The sequence below is a fragment of the Cyprinodon variegatus genome, unplaced genomic scaffold (assembly GCF_000732505.1).
Source record: "Cyprinodon variegatus isolate N-32 unplaced genomic scaffold, C_variegatus-1.0 Scaffold456, whole genome shotgun sequence".
Taxonomy (NCBI): Eukaryota; Metazoa; Chordata; class Actinopteri; order Cyprinodontiformes; family Cyprinodontidae; genus Cyprinodon; species Cyprinodon variegatus.
This window is the reverse complement of record NW_015150909.1, coordinates 232539-252197: the sequence shown is the minus strand read 5'-3', so window position 1 is coordinate 252197 and position 19659 is coordinate 232539. Positions and strand designations below refer to the sequence as shown.

Below are 19659 nucleotides of genomic sequence, written 5' to 3'. Positions count from 1 at the left end.
ATCAGGTAATTAGTGGGACTCTGGTGACCTTCGCTCAATTCGGATTCATCAGCTTGTAGCCCCCAGCTCCTCTTCCTTCTCATTTTATCAGGGTCACCTTTAAGATCTCTGTCACTGTAGGAAAGGATGTCATTATGGGATGAACGTGCATGTATATGAACCCTGTCAAACCTTGAGATTTAATTTTCTTACAAAGGAATAAAAAAAATAAAAAAAAACAAGTTAGAAAATTTTATTCAGTGGCTGAATCTCTACATTATAGAAACCAAAACATAAAGATGTTTACATTAAAATATGTGATTGTGTGATTCCTTATGGCTCCTTAGGTAGGAACGTCAGGAATTCCTGTTAGATGAACTATTGATAGGAAGCATACGGGCCCCGGAGGGTTTAGGACTAAAGATGGAATGGCCTGGTTGATACTGAATAGGTTTAAATCGTCAAATTGACTTTCTGCTATTAAATAGAGGTTGTGAGTGCTACATTGATGGCTAATTGTGTAGTTCTATCTTAGTTTGTATCTTTTTTTTGCTGCTGTAACTCTGTATTTTCTCTTTTGTAGACGAATAAAGAAATGCTGTTCTATCTTATTATATTCTTTTTCATTACAAGTAAAATTTTCTCCTGTTGGATTTTTTTTCAGGGTGTCAGAATAGAAGGGGCTAAATTTATATTGTTTCGGTTTTATTGTTGAGAGTTTTCAAATAAATAAAAACGTTTTTTTTTTGTTTTTTTTAATGAATCATTTTTCTGTCCATTTCAGTTTCTTGAATGATAAATCAAGAAATCCAGGTAACTTTGACACAAGGCTGTAGAGTATTTCAGCCATGAACGTGTTGCACTATATTGTGAGCATTTTTCTTGGTGATATTAAGTTTTTCATTAGAGAATAAGTCTCTGCAGGTTGATGTGTCAGCACAGCAGAGGCTGCAGCAGAAAATCTGTGCAGATTAAAACATTTGATGAGATACCCGTCTAACTCCCCGCTGGTCCAGTATTTACAGTCACAGTTATTTCAGATCAAACCTACTGGAATACAGCTCACAATGTTTACTAGGTTTACTGTAACTCACAGACGCCATGAGGATGCATGCTTTTTTATTGCTCTTACAGATGAAAATCTAAAAAAACAAAAAACAGGGCAAGTATTTCTGTTATTCAGCCCCTCTGGCTTGATATGTTACTAAACAACGTTTGAATGCAGTGATAGCTGCAAGCATTTTTGGGTTTATATTTACCAGAAATAGAGAGTCTTATTACAGCTTGATGAAGTCTGTGCTTTCCTTGAGCCATTCTTGTTGTATATATTTTCAATGCACCTTTCAAAACTCATCATTTTTATTAGATATGTGTTTGATCATTTTACTTTTGAGGTTTTCAAAATCAAAATGACCCATTTTCCTTTGTAGGTTTGTAAAGCCATCTTTTTAAAACTTTTTTTAGAGAGAAAATCTGTGGATATTTTGTTTATAATATTCTCCAATAAAATTGTCATCAAAGGAAGGGGATGAGTCTGTAAAGCTAACTGGATTCTGATATCTATAAAAACAAAGTACAAGTTAAAGTTAGCCCTTTTGTCCCCTGCAGGATTTTTTTTTTTTTTGCTGCTCATCATTGTTCTCATAATGGTATTGTTTTTTTCTTTTTATTTTTTTTTTCTTTGTAGTGAGTGCAATTGATCATGGTTATGATCTTAATTCAGAAACCTCCCTGGAATGGTGATAAAACTCTCTGTAGGGCTGAAACAACAAAACTCTTTCCATGACGGCAAGAATAAAAACCCCTTTTTTATCCTGATTTATTTTAATATTATCATAAGAATGTTAATAGTAAACAGTTTATAGTTTGATGCGAACTATCTGCACCTTGCAACACATTTAGACAGGCATCGCCATCCACGTACTCTGATCTTCCAGCTCCTGCAGTGATGATGCACTTGCCTGCGGAGATTTACTCCTCTGAAATATTCAGAACACACAGAAATGTTTGAGAAGCCACCTGAACACATTTACACTAACCCCAGCTCTCTGCAGCTGTCAGTGACGCTGTGGCTGCAGGAGGGGTTCAATAAACAAGCTATGCAGAGTAAAAGCCTGGAGAACAGCAATAATCTCATGTTAAAAGATCTGTGCTTGATAGGATATAGGGTATAGTTTCTAGATTTATACAAGGTAACATTAAATTATGTGCTTTTCATTCCTCTCATATCAGCTCTCTGCCTCTTCTTGCTGCTTAAATTATCCCTATCAGCTGAGGTCAGAGTTCATGTCGTTTTTCAATCCCTTTGCCTCCTGGTTACAGCTCATGTCTTTCCTCTTGTGGGATTCAAACAGAACCTCTCTGAAGCTTGAGCTTCAGCAGTAGGAAACACATTTTTTGAGACATTAAAAAACCCCCAAAATGCTCTAAAGTATTTCCAACACAGCAATCTGTAACCACTGCTTCTTCAGCCATCCAATCTGGGTTTAATGTCTGAGGAGGGTTTTAAGGTTTGATAGTTAGAAGCTACAGCAAAATGTAGCACAATTTCTCACCACAGTGATTTTATTTTATTCCAAAGAAAAAAAAAATCAAACTGGTCCAAAGTTTTGAGTGTTTAAGACAGTTAACCCTCTGATTTGGCTAGAAATGTTATTGTTGGGTGCCATTGTCCATTCTTTAGGCTTTTTTGGGGGGGGTCTGTTGTGAATTAAACATAGAAGATAAAGCAGATGATGGCCCGGATATCATGAAAAAAAAGCAAAAAGCAAACGACTGGTTAAGTGATTGGGTCAAATTATCTTTACTACATCCATAATGTTCTGTTCTGCACGAGCAATCATTATATAATCCTAAGAACCACAAAAAAAGAGAAACTTAATCATCTTGACTATGAACTGTAAAGATTAGCTCCCAAATCTGGAAAAGCCTGATTATAAACATGAATGTGCTACGCTGCAGTAACAGCCTGCCCTGAAGCTGCCCTCCCAGCAATGACTAACCCTGTTGTTCTCCTTAAATGTTCACATGGACGTTCACATCCAATTAAGCAATAAGTAACGCCACAAGCCTAAAATCTCACAGAAAACAGTCATGAAAACTGTCATACCCGATTTTTTTCCTCCATTTCACATTGTTTGAGCATCGATTAAAAACATGAAAGTTTTCTCTTGTTCCCGGAAAATGGTGACTGTGCAGTTGGGTGGAAAAAGTGGATCTAAAAGCCGATGTTCCCCCTCCGAGAGCCGAACGCACACAAAGCCAGAGACGCTAAGAGTGGGTTTCTTGTCTGTTTCTTTCTCAGGAGACGATGGAGACAAAACGGGAGTGTTAACCTGAGCACAGTTTTGTGTTTTTGTGACCCAGAAAAGAAATGAAAAAAAAAAAAAAAAATTCACTTGAATTCAACACAGTTTATTTTCTCTTGACATCTTTTCAAGTATGAAAATAACACAATCTGAAATAAATACCAATAAATAATACAATTTTTTGTCACTATAACCATCTTCCTCTCATTCCTAACTGGAATGACAGCATATAAAATACGCTGCTCATTTTAAAACATCTGGACTTTAAATCTAAACATTTTTGGGTGATGTTTAAGAACCTTTGATACATATAAATAATTTATACAGTGGGAGAAACAATTTTTTTGAAACTCTTTCTATGTCAGTTTTTAGCTCGAAATGGAATAAATAGAAAAGGTCTGAAGGTTAATGTAAGATGTTTTTGTTTGTAAGATGTTTTTTTTTTACCAGGGAGGAAGATGATGATATGAACGGTGATAGATGAGCTCTGAGCTACACAGAAGGAGCTGGAAGATGAGCTGGGATCCCAGCCACCAAGAACAGCACTGATAAAGCATCCCTGTAGCCTCCTGTTCGATAAGGCCCATGAGTTCGCCATTATTTAAAGGATTTAGACAAGGCTTCAGATTTGATCGGCTAACATAGAATAAAAAACACCTTATAAAGTTAATTCATTGACTCAAATGAAAAGAGATCTAGTTATTTAGTCAATTAGAATGACAATAACTTTGTCAAAGTTTTTTTTTCATCAGCAAATAAAAACAAGACCAAAATACTGCAAAAAGACACAGCGCTAACTATTATTACATTTGTCCCCTTGGTCTTATTAAAATAATTTTGCACTTAACTGTAGAGACGTTTCTCTATAATTTCATGTTTTCACCAATTCAACTTTGCTCTAAATGTTGTCTAAAGGGGCAAAGCATCTTGGAGGAGTAGCTTTCTCTACCTGTTGGGAAGTAGGTGGTCTGGTGGTTGGGGCATTGCACTTGGAATCCAGAGGTTCTGAGTTCAAGCCCCACTCCCACGGACTGCCACTCTGGGTCCCTGAGCAAAGACCCTTAATTACAGAGAGTCCAGTCTTTATAGTCTACAGACTTCAGCTCTGCAGGAAATCTGTGAGCATTCAAGAAACAGAAGACAGGGGAAAAATACTTCTAGAGATGATTTTAAAGAAGTTGACTAACAGCTGCAAAATGTCTTTCATGGGAAGTTTGGCACCTAAACCAAGCTGAGCTCATGCTTTTGTTTTATTTAGGTCAAAATTCTCTGCTTGCAAATTGAAACTAATACAATAGTTGTTTCCCCCACTGCAATAACGTTTGCGTAAATCTATTATTTCTATTTTAAAAATGCTGCTTAGCTACAACAGATGATGATTCTCAGAAAAGGAGAATTCATGATGGCATCAGAATGTCTCTTAGTTATAAATAATTGGACATTTCATAGCCAAAGATTACAAATCACTTATAAGAGATAAAAAAAAAAACAACAGAAAAACAAAAAACAACTGCAAGATAAGGAAAACAGGAGTTTTGTTTAGATATTGACAGTAAAACAGCAGTTGTTAAGAATGCACCGGTGCTAGGCATACTGGTTTCATAGGAATGTGGACGTGAACAGTTGATGTGCCTTGATGACTTACAGTGCATGGTTTGTGTTTTTGGTATCTATTTGTGAAATCCCACCCCCTCATCTCTGCTATTTATATAATTACAGTTAACCTGTAAACAGTGTGTGACTCTTTGAGTGAAAATCACTTGATGAACAAAAGTTGACGTTTCCCCAGTCTTACTTATGTTCGAGCGACAAATTTAAGTCTCTTTGATAAGCTGAAGAGTTTTGTTCCAAAGGTTTTTTTTTTTACCAAATCCGTCTCAAAACCGAATGTTCTTAGTTCAAACTGAGACCTTATATGAGAACTCATGAATTACTTAACTTTTAGCTTCTTTTCTTTTTTTTCTGCTGACTAATCTGAATATTTTGGTTCAGTGTGTTTCTGCCTTCTTTAGCAAACACAGTTAAAGTTAAGACGAAGGAAACTAAAATAGATTTAGCAGCAAATAGAGTTACAGCTCTGATAAAATTAAAGTACACCCCCTTCTAGGTTTTTATTTAGCAGGCTTTCTGAAACAGGATTTATACAGGAATGAGTAACTCTTATTTAATTCTTTTTAATGCTCTTAGAAATAATTTTAATGACATCAACAAGTGCTCATGACTCTCATATATACTCCGCAAAATCTTTTGTCATCTTTACCGTCGACAGGCTGCAGCCATGTCCCGTATTTCTCGTTTTCCAGCCAGTTTTGTGGAAATTTCTCATTCTCTAGCTTTATCTCCGCCTCGAGCTTCTTTCCCGAACATACAGCTTTACGATCAACTGGAAGCAGTTCCATGCAAATATATCGCAATATTTCTGACAAAATTGATTTTATAAACTTTTTTTAATAAGGCATTTTAAATGCCACGATAATCACATTTAATGAGTTTTAATGCCAATTAAGGCCTTAATTTAAAAAATAAGCATTTAATGACTTTTAATATTTTTTTAATGACCTGCAGAAACCCTGTGAAAGCACATCGGATAACATGTATGTTATGGGTTATCTTGGGTTCAAGCTGTGGTAAAAAAAAATGAAACACAACTTTTAAAGTAAAGTTAAAGTAGGCATAGACTTCAAACAGTTTAAAATGGCATTATAACTCCCCCCAGATTGATGTTCAACAACAGCTACTTCTCCTGGGTCATTGCTGATATCTTTCCGTCAGTCCACAGGATATATTGACCATATTTTAAGAGCATATAATTTGCAGTCCTTGTTTCCATATTTTCTATATGTTTAATCTCTTTGAAACAAGTGTTACTTTCTTTTAGTTGATTAGGAAAAAAATGTTTCTACCTAGATTTCAAAACCATGGAAACAGTAGATTTATTTTTTAACACAATATGTGAAACTATAAAAATGAAAAGAGGGTGCACTTTATCTTTTTATCATGTCTGTATTTCAGCCTAGTAGTGAGATCCAGTAGAGAGCATGTATCAATTTGTTAATCTTAGTAAAGTATTTAAATGTACTTTATAAACACAGTTTAAGAATATACATTATCACATTGTTTTTAACTAATATTACATTTCTACATTTATTAGGTGAGACATGAATAGATTTAAAGACAAACAGAACTGTTTAATGTTTCTATGGAGATAGATCCCCCTCTCCTTTACCTCATTATTAAACAGACTTCCTCTGCTCTGATTGGTCAGCTCCGGTAACACGATCACTTGCCGTTAACATGATCACTTGCTGCTAGTTACGGCTCAGGTCTAAATAAGTGTGAGATGTGAATTATGGGTTTTAATTGGAGGAAAAGTTAGAAAGTTTCCCTGAGTGCAGGATGAGCCAGCAATGCTCTTTACTGCTTATCTGCAAAGTTTCAGCACAGCTTATTTACTCCATAAGAGCAAAATAATTGTGTTTAAAGTGACATAAGCTATTTACAGATTATTTACAAATATTTAAATGTTTAATTTCTTTCTATACAGACGTTCTAGCTGTAATCTTCTGTCTACAGCTAGAGCATCACAGGCAGCCTCAACCTTTGCTTTGATTGGGTAACCTGCATCTAAAAATGTTAACAATTTTGACAACTTAAATAAAACTGTACTTTAAAATTAGATAGAAAATTTGATCGGATTGTCATATTTTAAAGTACGCTCCTTTTCTCTTCATCTGCTTTTCTGGTTGAGCTGCTGACAGTTTTCATAAGGACACATTCAAAGACGTTTAGCAGCTACTGTATCACCAACGCAAAAGGTACATCTAACAGCGTTATGGATTATCCCACATTCTAAACAGATTTTGAAGCTAAGTTTGCCCCTTTGTTCATTTCGCAGATTCTGTTTTTTTTTCTTTACACACTTGGGTAGAAAAAAACAGGAAAACAAGAGTTTTGTAAAGTTGACAAGAAAATTTGATTTCATGCTCAATTTAAAGAAATTTCTTTCTTCAATTTTTGAGTTGGATAAAGTCTGATGCAAGAAAATTGAATTATGAGACGTCATTAAATAATATAAACCATAAGGAAGCCATTCAGAGTTATTCTGATTTCATTAGGGGTTATAATCTTTGCTCTAGGTCTGTTTACCCATTGATTCCTTAAACATGTTGCCATTTTGTCCTTCCTAATTCCATTTTTTCCCCCCATTAATCTTTTTTGTACCCATGCTATTAACTATTGTTGTTTATTAATCTGTTTATTTATCATGTTATATTTCATTGAACTGTGAAGATAATTAAAAATTAAAAATGCACATGAATCTTTACATAGGAAGATTTTCTGAAGATTTTGTGCGCAGTGCTAAAACATTTCAGCTGGTTCAAACACGGATCCGATGTGGGAAATTTCTATGATTTTGTTTGCTTTTTCAAACTCAAAATTACTTGAGAAACTAATCATACATGCAGCAGACAAACACTTTCATCAAATCTGTATGTCTGCGGGTTTTAAATGGAAGTAGGTCCCATGGCCTTCCCATGGATTTAGAAGAAGCCTCCATGTGGTGGCCTTCTTGTTAGCAGCTGAAAGATCAGCTGCTTGGACAGAGAAGTTTTTTTGAAACTGGAAAACACTTTGATTCTTGGCTTTTTAACTTAAACTGTATTGGTTAAAACAAATTTTGTTAAGGTAGATGAGGTATAACTGGGACAGGAATGTATAATACTTGTGTTTAGTTTGCCCTGTTCATGCTGAGGACTTAAGCAGAGTGAATTAGGGAGGATTATAGGATATATTTTATCATGACGATCATTGTGAATATAATAAATTAGTGTTTCCTGCATAGTAATAATTATAATTGATGATTCCAGCATTAAATGATTTCTAATTACTAATGGCACTTCATTTTTTTTTTGTGGAAAAAAAAGTTGCCCCATATTGGTTAATTCTGGATTGAAGGAATTAAATAAACATGGCATAGTCTAATAAAAGTGACCCATAATCTGGGATGTAAAACAACCCATGTTCATGTATGAGCGCATACAGAAACACTTTCTGATAGAAGGACGTTTTAAACTCAGCTGGTCGGCACCAGCAGCAGGGAAGTAATTAGTTTTACTTAGGAAAATATCTGGGGCACGGGGCAGCAGATAATCAAGAAAAAGCATCTATCAGCGTTGAAAGACTGCACTAATGTGTTAGTTCCTTTCATTATTAGCTCTGTGACCCACAAGGAGTCAAAACGGCCATTAAAGGACGACCCCATCAAACGTGAAGACACTGCTATGCTCAAACCAACTAATCCACTCCCATTTATTTAATCCACAGAAATGTATACTTTACGATAATTGTTCCTTCCTTAGGAACGTCTTATTTGAAACTCTCCATTTGGTTGATGTTATTGAGAGCTGTAAAAACAATATAACTAAACAGCCTGAATTGATTACTGTGGAACGAAACTCTTCAGGTAGAAGTAAGGAATGTATTTAACCTTCCATTGAAAGAACAACAATGGAACTGAGCTGAGAACAGGGGAGGAAAGTGCGAAAAAAACAAACACTGAAAAAACAAAAGTATCAACACATTTCTAAACATTTAACAACTTGGTTTCTGCCTTTGGTGTCCACTGGGAATCCATCCCAGTGGACACATCCCAGTGGAAACCGTGCGTCACAGGATTTAATGGAAAATGATTGCTAAATTAAATTATGCAGGCAGGAATACACTAGGCGCTTTTTCTACAGAAAGCCAATATTAAACCGGGCGGTGTGCTGTACATTCACACTGAAACTCCAGGTTATACAGATCATTTCGCTGATCTTTTGATCCACTAACCTTTAATAATGCAAAGTCTGCAATGTTGTTCTCCCCTAGTCCCCATCCATTTTCTCCAGAAAGTCTTTATAATGTCCCCCCTGAGGTTTAGAGGACCAACGCAGAGTCTCTTTGTCCCTGCTCAGAGAGTCTACTTCACTGAGGTGGTGAGAAATGTGGACAGTGACAGCTGGAGGGTTTGTCCCAGTATGCAGGATAAAGCTGGTTTCCTGTTTCATAGCGAAGTGGACTGCTTGATGCTGTGAAAGCTGACACGTGAAGGTGAAGTTGGGATAGACATAGCCTGGGTCATCCTGGCCCGGATGGAGTGCTGCTCCTGCCACCGATGGAACCGCTTCCTTACAGCTGAGCGGACCTGCAAACAACATCAAAACCCAGAGCTAAAAAAACACACCACTCATTCTAGGTTGATGCAAAATCAACAAAAGAAAAACACCATTATTATCGACTGGGCTCTGGTTTTGAAAATCTATATTTTTATTTTGTTGTGTTAAATTTACTGCTCAGCGGAACAGTGGGTAGCTTTGCTACATTGCAGCAAGAAGGTTCCGGGTTCAATTCCTCAATTTCTGCATGGAGTTTGCATGTTCTACCTGTGCATGTGTAGGTTCTCTCTGGGTACTCTGGCTTCCTCCCTAAGTCCAAAAACATGACTGTTAGGTTAAGTGGCTTCCTGAGTGTGTGTGTGTGAATGGTTGTTTGTTTCTGTGTTGCCCTGTGATGGACTGGCGACCTGTCCAGGATGTACCCCACCTTTCCTCATTGACAGCTGGGGTCACCCCTCGTGACCCCAACAGGGATAAGTCAGAAGATGGATATAAATATTGACTTTAACTAAGGTGAGTGAGGCCTGCAGAGCTTTGTTGTTCTGGGTTCTTCTGTTACCTTTCGGAAGGTTTACCAATGCCAAGTTTTTTCCATTTCTAAATAATGACTGTCACTGTGGTTTACTTGACTCTTTAAACCTTAGAAATGAGGTGTGGCGCTGGTACAGGGGTTAGGTGTGTGGTCATTGGTCGTTTATATGAACGTCAAAGATTTGCATCCTTAGAAACTTAGAAAGACTATGACACTTAGTCCGACAGGTACTTTTAATTGATTTCTTTCAGTCAAAAGGTCTGGAAGGAATCAGGCATGGGTGCAGCCAGTCATTTGAGCTCATCTTCTGGACTAATTATCTCAGCTTCTCTACTAATTTACCTAATAAATGCTAAGTCATGATGTAACAAGTGGAGTTAATTACTTTCACATGTAGGGTCAGGCTTTTTTCCCTTTAATATCAGAAAACTACCGTGATTATCTTTGTCTTATGAGGTTTTTCTATGGTTTCCAACTGTTTACTACCTGTTTTATTGTGTTTTTATCTTTATTTACCTTTATTTTTCATCTATTTTTTTGTCTTTTTGTTTATAGCACTTTGAATTGTCCTTGTACTGAATTGTGCTATACAAATAAACTCTCTTCGCCTTGCCTAACATGAGCCCTACTAGCATAACTCCCAATGAAAGAGGTTCGTTCTTCTGGCACATGTAAAAGTTGATGCTAAAATAAACAAGTTAATTTCAGCAGTGGAAAGTTAGAAACCCAAATTGAATGCCTTTATCCTTCGGCTGTTGCAGTGGACTGTATGGTACTTTACCTAAATGACAAGGAAAACTGGTAAAAAACAAAAAACTCAAGAATCTAGATCTAAAAAGTACCAGACAAATAAAATGTGTTATCAGAAATGTGGGTTATTTCTCATCACCCCCCCACGAGTGCATTAATCTAAAATAACACTTGGCTTTCGGCCTGAAATAAGATGATTCAATCCTCTGCATATTCTTTAGCTAAATGTTTTCCTTTTCTCTTGAATGTGACTGCAGGCATCCTTTGTTCATCTCTTGCACTCCTCCCCACTGCTTTCCCTGCAAGCCTCAGCCTGTAACAAAATCCTAAATCAATATCCTCTGGAAGCTGCACATGCTGGTTAAGCCCTTTGTTTGGGAGCTACATGGCAGTTCATGATGAGATATTCCTTCATCATCCAGCGAGCGATCACGCAGAGAGGATGGGTAACTGAAGGGGAGCAGATATTACATTCACATGCTGCTTGAGGAATAACTTGTAATGATTAATCTGTTTTGCTCGGTGCAGAGGCCAGACCGAGCCGGATCTTTCAGTCTGGGGTTTACCTTCACGGCTGGTTTGAGGCTCAGCTGAAGTCATTAAGGTCCGGTTAGGCGTGAGGGTATCGATTGTATCTTTGGAGAACACAATTAGATTTGTCATACCATGCTTTTTCATCTGATTTAAATGCAACAGAAGGCTTAAATTGATTTAAATCTTATTGTGTAATTTTTCATAACTCAAAAGACTCCAAACACTTTTTAAAGCCTTTTTTCCCCATAATAATATGATGATTTATTTTGCAGAAATGGCCGCCTGAAGGTGAACTGAGTTTTTAATCCTTCACAGTTCTACAAATAAGAAACCGTTATCTACAACAGTTACTGTTCAAATCAAAGTTCATTTAGTTTAATTTATTTAACAAATTTTACAATTAACAAATATTTAAGGAAAATGAGAACATAATAAAGCAGCATCTGAGGCTTTTTCATAAATCTGGTAATCTCAATATGTAATATCTATTTATTTAACTAAAGATTATATATACAATTAATGTAAATAAAGCCAATTTAAACAATTATTTAAATACTAAACCAAAAAAATTGAAAAAAAGGCTTTTGAAGTGATTTTTAAACCATATAAAGAAATAAAAAAAATCATCCTAAGTTAAAAAATTCCTAATTTAAAAATAATATGTTTTATTTCACAGTTTTAATTTCTTATATAACTTTTTTTTAGATATTAGAATAAGTGATTGTTTTTTTTTTTTATTAGATTAAACTTGATTTTTACCATCAAAATATACATATTTTTAAAAGTTAGAAGTAATAATATCTTGTCCTGTTCTCCGATAACAATCTTAGCTTAAAATGTGGATTTTCAAAGTATTTCACTGAGAGTCCAATAAGGGGTTAAATGAGAGCCCAGACAATGCAGAACTTTTATTTTTTGACTCAGTGTGAAATTCATTTTGAGTATTACCATCATCTTTTTTTCCATTGTGAAGTTAAAGGTGACATATACCATTTCTTTGCTTTCTTACTGGGTCAAATCACGGGGCATTGATGGGCAGTCAGTGGGGTTTTCTCTGAGGATTTTTTTGCTCTTCTCTAGGATATTTTATTGTCTGCTTATCATATGTGCAGTCTGATTCGGCTTCTCAACAAAATTCATCAAAGTTACAGATTGAAAGTATGGGCTCTTGATTCTGACTGCATAATCTAGTTAAATTGTCTCTTTAAATTGCCTTGAGATGACATTTGTTTTGAATCAGCGCTATATAAATAAACTGAAATTATTCTTGATTGATTAACCATCAGAAAGAGACTTCATAATTTAAATAATAGTGTAAAATGTTTAAAGGAAAACTTTGGTCTAGAACTAACATTTCAAGTTGAGACTAAGGTTTAACATATTACAAGACTTTTAGACCAATGTTTTTTTAGACAGATTATTCTAAAATGTTGTTATTTGGAGGGCTGATCAGTGGAGCAGTGGGTAGCACAGCTGCCTTGTAGCAAGAAGCTTCTGGGTTCGATTCCCTGCCCAGGAGCTTGCATTTTCTCCCTGAGCATGTGTGGGTTCTCTCTGGGTACTCTGGCTTCCTCCCACAGTTGACTGTTAGGTTACTGTAATTGGCTTCTCTACAGTCCCTTTAGATATGATTATGTGCCTGAATGGCTGTTTGTCCTTTTTGTCTCCATGTTGCCCTGCGATAGACTGGCGAGTACCCCGCCTCTTGCCCGTAGACAGCTGGAGATAGGCACCAGCACCCCTCGCGACCCCACTTGGGATAAGCGTGTAAGAAAATGGATGGATGGATGTTATTTGGAAACCCTCTGAATGTCACAGTCAGGTGAGTGAGCCATGAGTGGGCCTACTTCTGGAGCCCATTCAAGGTTTAACCTGCTGTCAAGGTCGCAATTTATCTTTGTCAAGCCGCTCTTTGTCAACCTGAGATGTCTTTTTGTGTAAAACAAGAGATCAGCAGTTTTTGAAATATTCAGATACATTCAAAGTGTTCTCCTTTTCTTCTGTTTTTCCTGCTTCAGTTGGGCTTCTGCTATGATTTAATTTACATAGAAGGGGCTCTTTGTTTGTCTGATTTACTATGTGTATTCTGCAAAATTATTATAAAAATTTGTTTTATCCAGCAATTATCCAACCCTCAGAAATGATTATATCATTACTCATAAGGACATTAGGAAAAATAAATGCACTACCCCGAGAAGACCTGGATTTACCTCAGATAAATCCAAGTCTTCTTCTGCATCCCAATCACATAGTCTGGTTTAATTTCAACATTCTGCAGAAAACTGATTTGCAAAAAATGTAAACAACACTAATTATTTAAACAACTTTAAAAAAATATAAAACAGCATTTCCTTCTTGCACGTTCTTTCCAGCTCTATTTTGAGACGGTTTTAACCGTGATTTCCCCCAGGACCAAATTAGGGCTGACAGTGTCATACAGCGTAGAAAGTGATGTCACTTATGTCGGCACATCACAGGGCTTAATTGTGCCCTAAATACATTCTCCTCAAGCTGCGAAAACATGCAGCACAACAGCCACAGAAAGCTGAGAGGGAACGCTGGAGGAGAGGGAATATGATTAGGCATCCGCATCAGGGAAGGGGTTTAAAACACTGAAATGTTAAATCAATAAGCTAGAGTAAATCTGCTTACCTCACTGTTTAGGAAGCAGTAAAACACTGACACGAAGAAGCCCTGCAGAGAGGAGCGGGGAGATAAAGTGAGAACAAAACATCATCATCAATGCCCTGATGCTGGTTAAATCACTAATACAGCTGATTATGTTGAACATTTAATCATCATGTTTTTGTTTTTTTTTAGCACTCATTATAATAGCATTACAATAAATCAGACAAATGATAAAGCCACCCACATAGAGATGCCATTATACTCGGTTTGTGCCTGATTAATTTCAGGATAAATCCTACCTGAAAGGACTCCAAAAACGAGTTGAAATATATAAAGACGATTTGAGAAATTTCATCCTCCCCTGGGTTGACAAAAAACAGCATGTAGGTGATTCCCAGGAGAGGAAGGAGTACCAGCGTCGCCTTCACGGCTTTCCTGCAGACGAGGAGAACGTAGATCAGACAGCCGTGACAGAAAGACTCGGCTCAGTGTTTCACTTCACGCTAAAAGGCCCTTCAGGGTCCAGGCTTCAGCGATGGAGGACAAAATGAATAATTCAAGGCATGCTCATCCCTTAAGCCTGTTTATTGGAGTTTCAGCAGCAGGTTTACAAGAAATGTACCTGTACTGGATTGTCTCGGATGTTGTAGAAGCTCGCAGTTTGGTCATCAGGATTCTCACAATGTTGAAAAGGAAGATGAAATTAATCTGATGGGAAATCAAAGAAAGCCCCATTAAGATAAAAAAAATCAGCATTTCTCTTAAAACCAATACTGCTTTTATGTTATCAGTAAATTTTTTTTGTTTTTAACTTTCTATGTGCAGCTAAAAGACATTAGTCTTAAAACTTTTTGCTACATTTACCAAAAAAAAAAAAAAATGTAAGAAAACTTCGATTAACTTTGGAGGAAATTTGGGAAAATCCTGGCTTAATTGGAAAGAAAAATGCAACAAGTCTGTACTGAAACCCTATTAGTGGTGGTGATGTTATAAGCATGAAGATGGGCACCAAAACAAATTGTGCTAAAGGCCCATGCTACCTCTGACCAACCCTGCTCTGCTTAGAGGCTACTTTCCTACATGTTTAATGTAGAGCTCTAGGCTCTTTATCTACTTTTTGCGGAAAAGTCTTGCTATTTAATGTAAATCTATGTCAGTTACAGACAGAGCATAAAACAAATCCTTCCTAATGTCAATAACTACTTGTGCCATGTAGTTTGAGAGGGAAAGATCACCATACAAACTGAAATCTAGTTTTTCTGAAAATTTGTGATTTTTTTCTTGAATTGGGCTGGTAAGTGAGATATGCTGGCAATGGAATAAGACAATTTAAATTTAAAATATGAGAAAACAACCACAGTCTCTTGTTTCACATGCATAATATCTACAGTAATCATCTTATTTTAAGGGTTAAAATACTCATTCCATTGTCAGGTCATCTTATTTACATACTCAAATTAAGCACAAATGCACTTATTCTAAGCAATGTGTACTCATAGAGTCTTGAGATATTCAGATACTAATGATTAAAAATAAAGCCGGTTTTTGCCCATACCAAAGCCAGAAGTTTGATGTCACTCTGGGAGATCGGCTAACCAACATGGCGGTTATACATACTGAAATGGAGAGTGATGGCAACGAAAATACATATGAACCTTTGTCAAGTGAGTAATTTCTTTAGCTCCTGTTAGGCGGGAGCCAATCACCAGGTGTGACGTTTATGTTTTAGTGGCTGTAGCTGAAGCATGCGGTTGCTATGGTGTGTTTCTATGGCTGAACGATCTGCTAATTTTTTTTTTTTCCATTTGTTAATTATAACTGTCCTGGCTGTGAAAATAATGATAGCACTGTTCCTGTTATTAACTTACTTTTTATCCCATCTTTAAAAAAGATCTTACTTGCATCTGTATTCATATTGAGCATACCAAGAACCAGAACCGGAACAATGAAGACAACTCCATGTTTGGTTTTTGGACTTCAAATGCAAACTCCATGTGTGCATTTTGTACTATACTTCACTAATAAAGAATAGCAAACTTCCAGAAGACACTAAAGGTACTAAAGGCCCAAGATGCTTTAAGGCTAAAAACCCTTTTTTTTAGGGTTCACTTTAACTGTTCTAATTTAAAGTGAAACTTCAGTAGATTCAGTTTGTAGTGAAACTGGTCTTTGCTTTCTCTTCTTAAGTTCTATTTCTGTTCCCCACTTAGTGTTATTCTGTTACTAAAATTTTAAATTACACATTGTACAATCCTCTCACTAATTAGATAAAAACAGATGTTTGTTCACCTTGACCATCAGTTTCAGTCTTACTCTGGAGCAGGATTTTAATCAATTTATCAGTAGCTTGAGACATTGCAGGCGTTTCTGTGCAGAGGTATGTGAGCCATCTTGTGCTACTTTCCTTAATAATCTGACATTTAAACTTTTCCCTAACATGTAGATTTTGTATTTCAACTTCAGTCTGAGGAATACGGTGCTTTCTTTAAAATCCTGAGGGCCGCGAAGTCAAGCCTAAGTGCAAGTGTGAGATATTCCCCCTTGTTAACAGTTCTTTAAGAAGAATTCAAAGCATATCCACTTCTATGTAAAAGGAAACCCAAATAGAGCAAACTGATTATTCATGCTAAGTATGAAATCCTCACAGTATAAACCTAATCTTAACACCATTGACTCACAGTTTTACTGTCTTAGGACTAAATAAAAACAAAGTAGATATTTAATTTTTTACAAATATAATAATTAGAAACTGATATTAGCTGCTTCAATGGTTAAGCTCTTTCTTCTGGTAAGCAGTCTCCGGCTAGTTGCTTAATAGACTTTATGCTGTTTTTATCTCTGGGTCTTTTTCACAAGATCAGATCAACAAACGAAATGGTGCAATTGGCGTAAGGACAATATATGTCCTATCTGAACATTTAACTTGAACTTTTTAACAGTAAAATATTGTCATGAAAATGAATAATCTGATCCTGCAGGACTTTTCAGGGCTTGAGGATGGTGTCCCAGTATAATTACATCGTTGAGGTATGTGTCTCCTGATGTTAAGGTGTCTCCACCACAATAAGGTGTTGAGCCCCTTAAGGGTTTGAACAGGTGGGGAAATGTAAAATTATTCATTGGGTACATTGTGATGAAAGATAAAGAAAGTAGCTGGTGAATCTAAAGTGCTACTTGAGATTATCTTTCCACTACGTGATGAATGACAAACTCAGTACTTCATGCAAGAGGTGGGGATGATGTAACAGAGAGGCAAAAATAGCCACAGGAATACTTTACACTGCCAGATGACCCGACCTTGGCAGGAAGAGATGTATGGCAGTCTTTGCAGAGCCACACTTTCTGTTGACCTGCTGCTGATGTTAACAGTTTTAATGGCATCCTGAATTAATTCATTGTAACAGGACCTCATTTCAGTGGTGATAATAAAAGCTGTTCAGAGTTCCCAACCCCCTCACAGGAGAGACCACAAATATTCTGGTGACCCGGTGATGATCCTAAGGGATCAAGTGCTTGGCAAAGACACAAAAAGCCTGGGAGAAAGCACCATTGTAAGCAAGACTGGAGATTTTCCAAGAGAAGCGGCAGAAAGAGAGATTGAAAGAGGCAGATGTTTGCCTGAGGAGAGACAGAAACAGTTCAGAGAAGTGCCTCTTAAAGAGATGATTTTTTTTTCAGTTAAGGGGAGAAGATTTGGGAAGGTCACTCCACCAGTGGATTGCTGGCAGGGACATTCTGACTGAAACTCAACAGGGACATGACCAAACTGTCGCAGTCGGATGAGATCTGGAACAAAGAGTAGTCTCTGTGGGAGACCACGTGGACAGATGTTACAATCCCTAAAGGAAGTGCTCACATCATTATGAACTACTGTATTTTTTAAGCATAACACATTTTAATACTGGCTATTTACATACAAGGACATTATAAATATCTTATGGACTTTGCTGGATTCTAAGTTTTTTAATTTAACCTTGTGTTAATAAAAAACAAAAACAAAAAAACAAATTTATCTATAAGGTAAAGCTGTTAGGTGCTCTTGATTAAATCCTGAACATAAAGCCAAGCAGCAGAGACATAAGCAATGACCTTAGAAAAGACGTTGCTGCTTTTAGTCATGGTTACAAAGTATTTCCGACCAATTGAAATCCATCATTTGACAAGGAGGAAAATTATTCACAGATGGGAAACATTTCTGCTGCAAATGTGATCAAGAATGGATGTTCCAACAAATCACCCCAAGGTCAGATAATTTAATGCTTAAAAATGGTAAAATACCCAAGAGTTCCCTTTTAAAACCCCACAGTTATCATTTTGAATGTTAAGGTTCACGAGAAAGCAGTATGAAAAATTACACCACTATGGCTTACATGGAATGGATTAGGAATGCAAATCTGAAAGGTTTCGACTGATTAACCAGAAGTCTTCCATAGCCTTGTCCTTTGGATAAATGGCCCCAATTGAAAAAGTAATTGCCCCTAAACCTAATAAATGGTTCTTCTGGCAATAGAAACCATCAAATGTTTCCAATATCACCCATGATTGATTTACATTACTGTGGAAGGATTTTGTCCCACTCTTTGCAGATTTACTCAAATTCATCCACATAGAAGGGAATGAGCATATTCAGTCTGAGATCATCAAATCTAAACTCTTACTACGCCAAACCAAACCTTCCTCTTGATCCCTGTGAGTAAAGAAAGGATTGTTATTATGACGTTATTTCATGTATAACTAAAGTGGGCTTAAGCTTAATGCATATTGCTGGGTGGACAGGATTTCCTGGTTCAGGGCAAAGGTCATGATCAATTACAGCAAACAGTCCAGATCCTGAAACATCTCAGTCTGAGCTTAATAAAGAATGCCTTAATGAATGTTAAACTGTCCTTTATGTCCTTTTGCTCGGGAGGGTCCTTTATGGAAGACCCAGAGAGACACTGAGAAAGAAAATCAGCCATTTTTAATCTAAAATTTGTATCATGCTACTTGAAATCCAATTTGTAATGTTTTAAATTTAATTATTAAAGAGGAATTGTAAATTGTATCTATTAATACATCATTAAATACTGGGATTTTAAAAAGGTGTTTTCAAATTCTATTTATAGGTGGAAATTTAAAAAAACAAAATTCATTAATAATTCTAATCATACATTTAAAAAGGTTATTCCTTATTCCATTTCCAATAAATATATTGTGACCCTTCTAATCTTTGAGCACACGAATCAAATCTGCTCTTCTTTGTAGTGTTATGATCCAACTATTGATGTCTAACCAATGAAAGCAGCTTTTTTTTTTTTTGGGTTAATTGGGTTTTCAATGCTATCAAGGACCAAAAGGGTAACGGAAAAAGGTACATTTAGTGGGTAAAGCAAAAAGAAAACACAATTTCAAAAAGAAAAACATAAGGGAAATGGACTAAGGAATAACCTTTTCAAATTTGTACTTAGTAAAAGATATATAATTAGATATATGAATTTTGTTTTTAAATCTCCATTTATAAAGACGATTTGAAAATAAATTTTCAAATTCCATGATGAATAAATAAATAGAATTTACTTTTCCTCTTTAAAGGAAAATTCCGGTTTTTAACACTTTTAGCCCATTTTCTGTAGTGTCCAGGATGAAATCGAATGATCGACACCAAAATTTTGACAATTGGTCCTGTCTCTGCTATTTGGCTCATGCAGTATTCCCCCCCTGGCTGCTTCAGAATGGCTTCCATAGTGCATGTCTGATAATGTCCTTACTACAACCTTAAACGTTCTTTTTT

The 19659-nt window shown here is 36.3% G+C and overlaps 1 protein-coding gene across 1 annotated transcript in view; it reads right to left on the bottom strand.

Moving 5' to 3' along the window:
* Positions 1-3436: 3436 nt before the first annotated feature.
* The window catches only part of LOC107093968 (corticotropin-releasing factor receptor 1-like), a 106231-nt gene continuing 90008 nt past the window's right edge, over positions 3437-19659 (bottom strand). Inside the window, exons 11-14 of the mRNA XM_015389343.1 lie at positions 14512-14597; positions 14189-14324; positions 13914-13955; positions 3437-9474 (exon numbers count right to left, since the gene is read on the bottom strand). Of these exons, the coding sequence (XP_015244829.1) occupies positions 9334-9474; positions 13914-13955; positions 14189-14324; positions 14512-14597 (405 nt within the window). The 3' untranslated portion in view covers positions 3437-9333. The remainder of the gene's footprint in view (positions 9475-13913; positions 13956-14188; positions 14325-14511; positions 14598-19659) is intronic.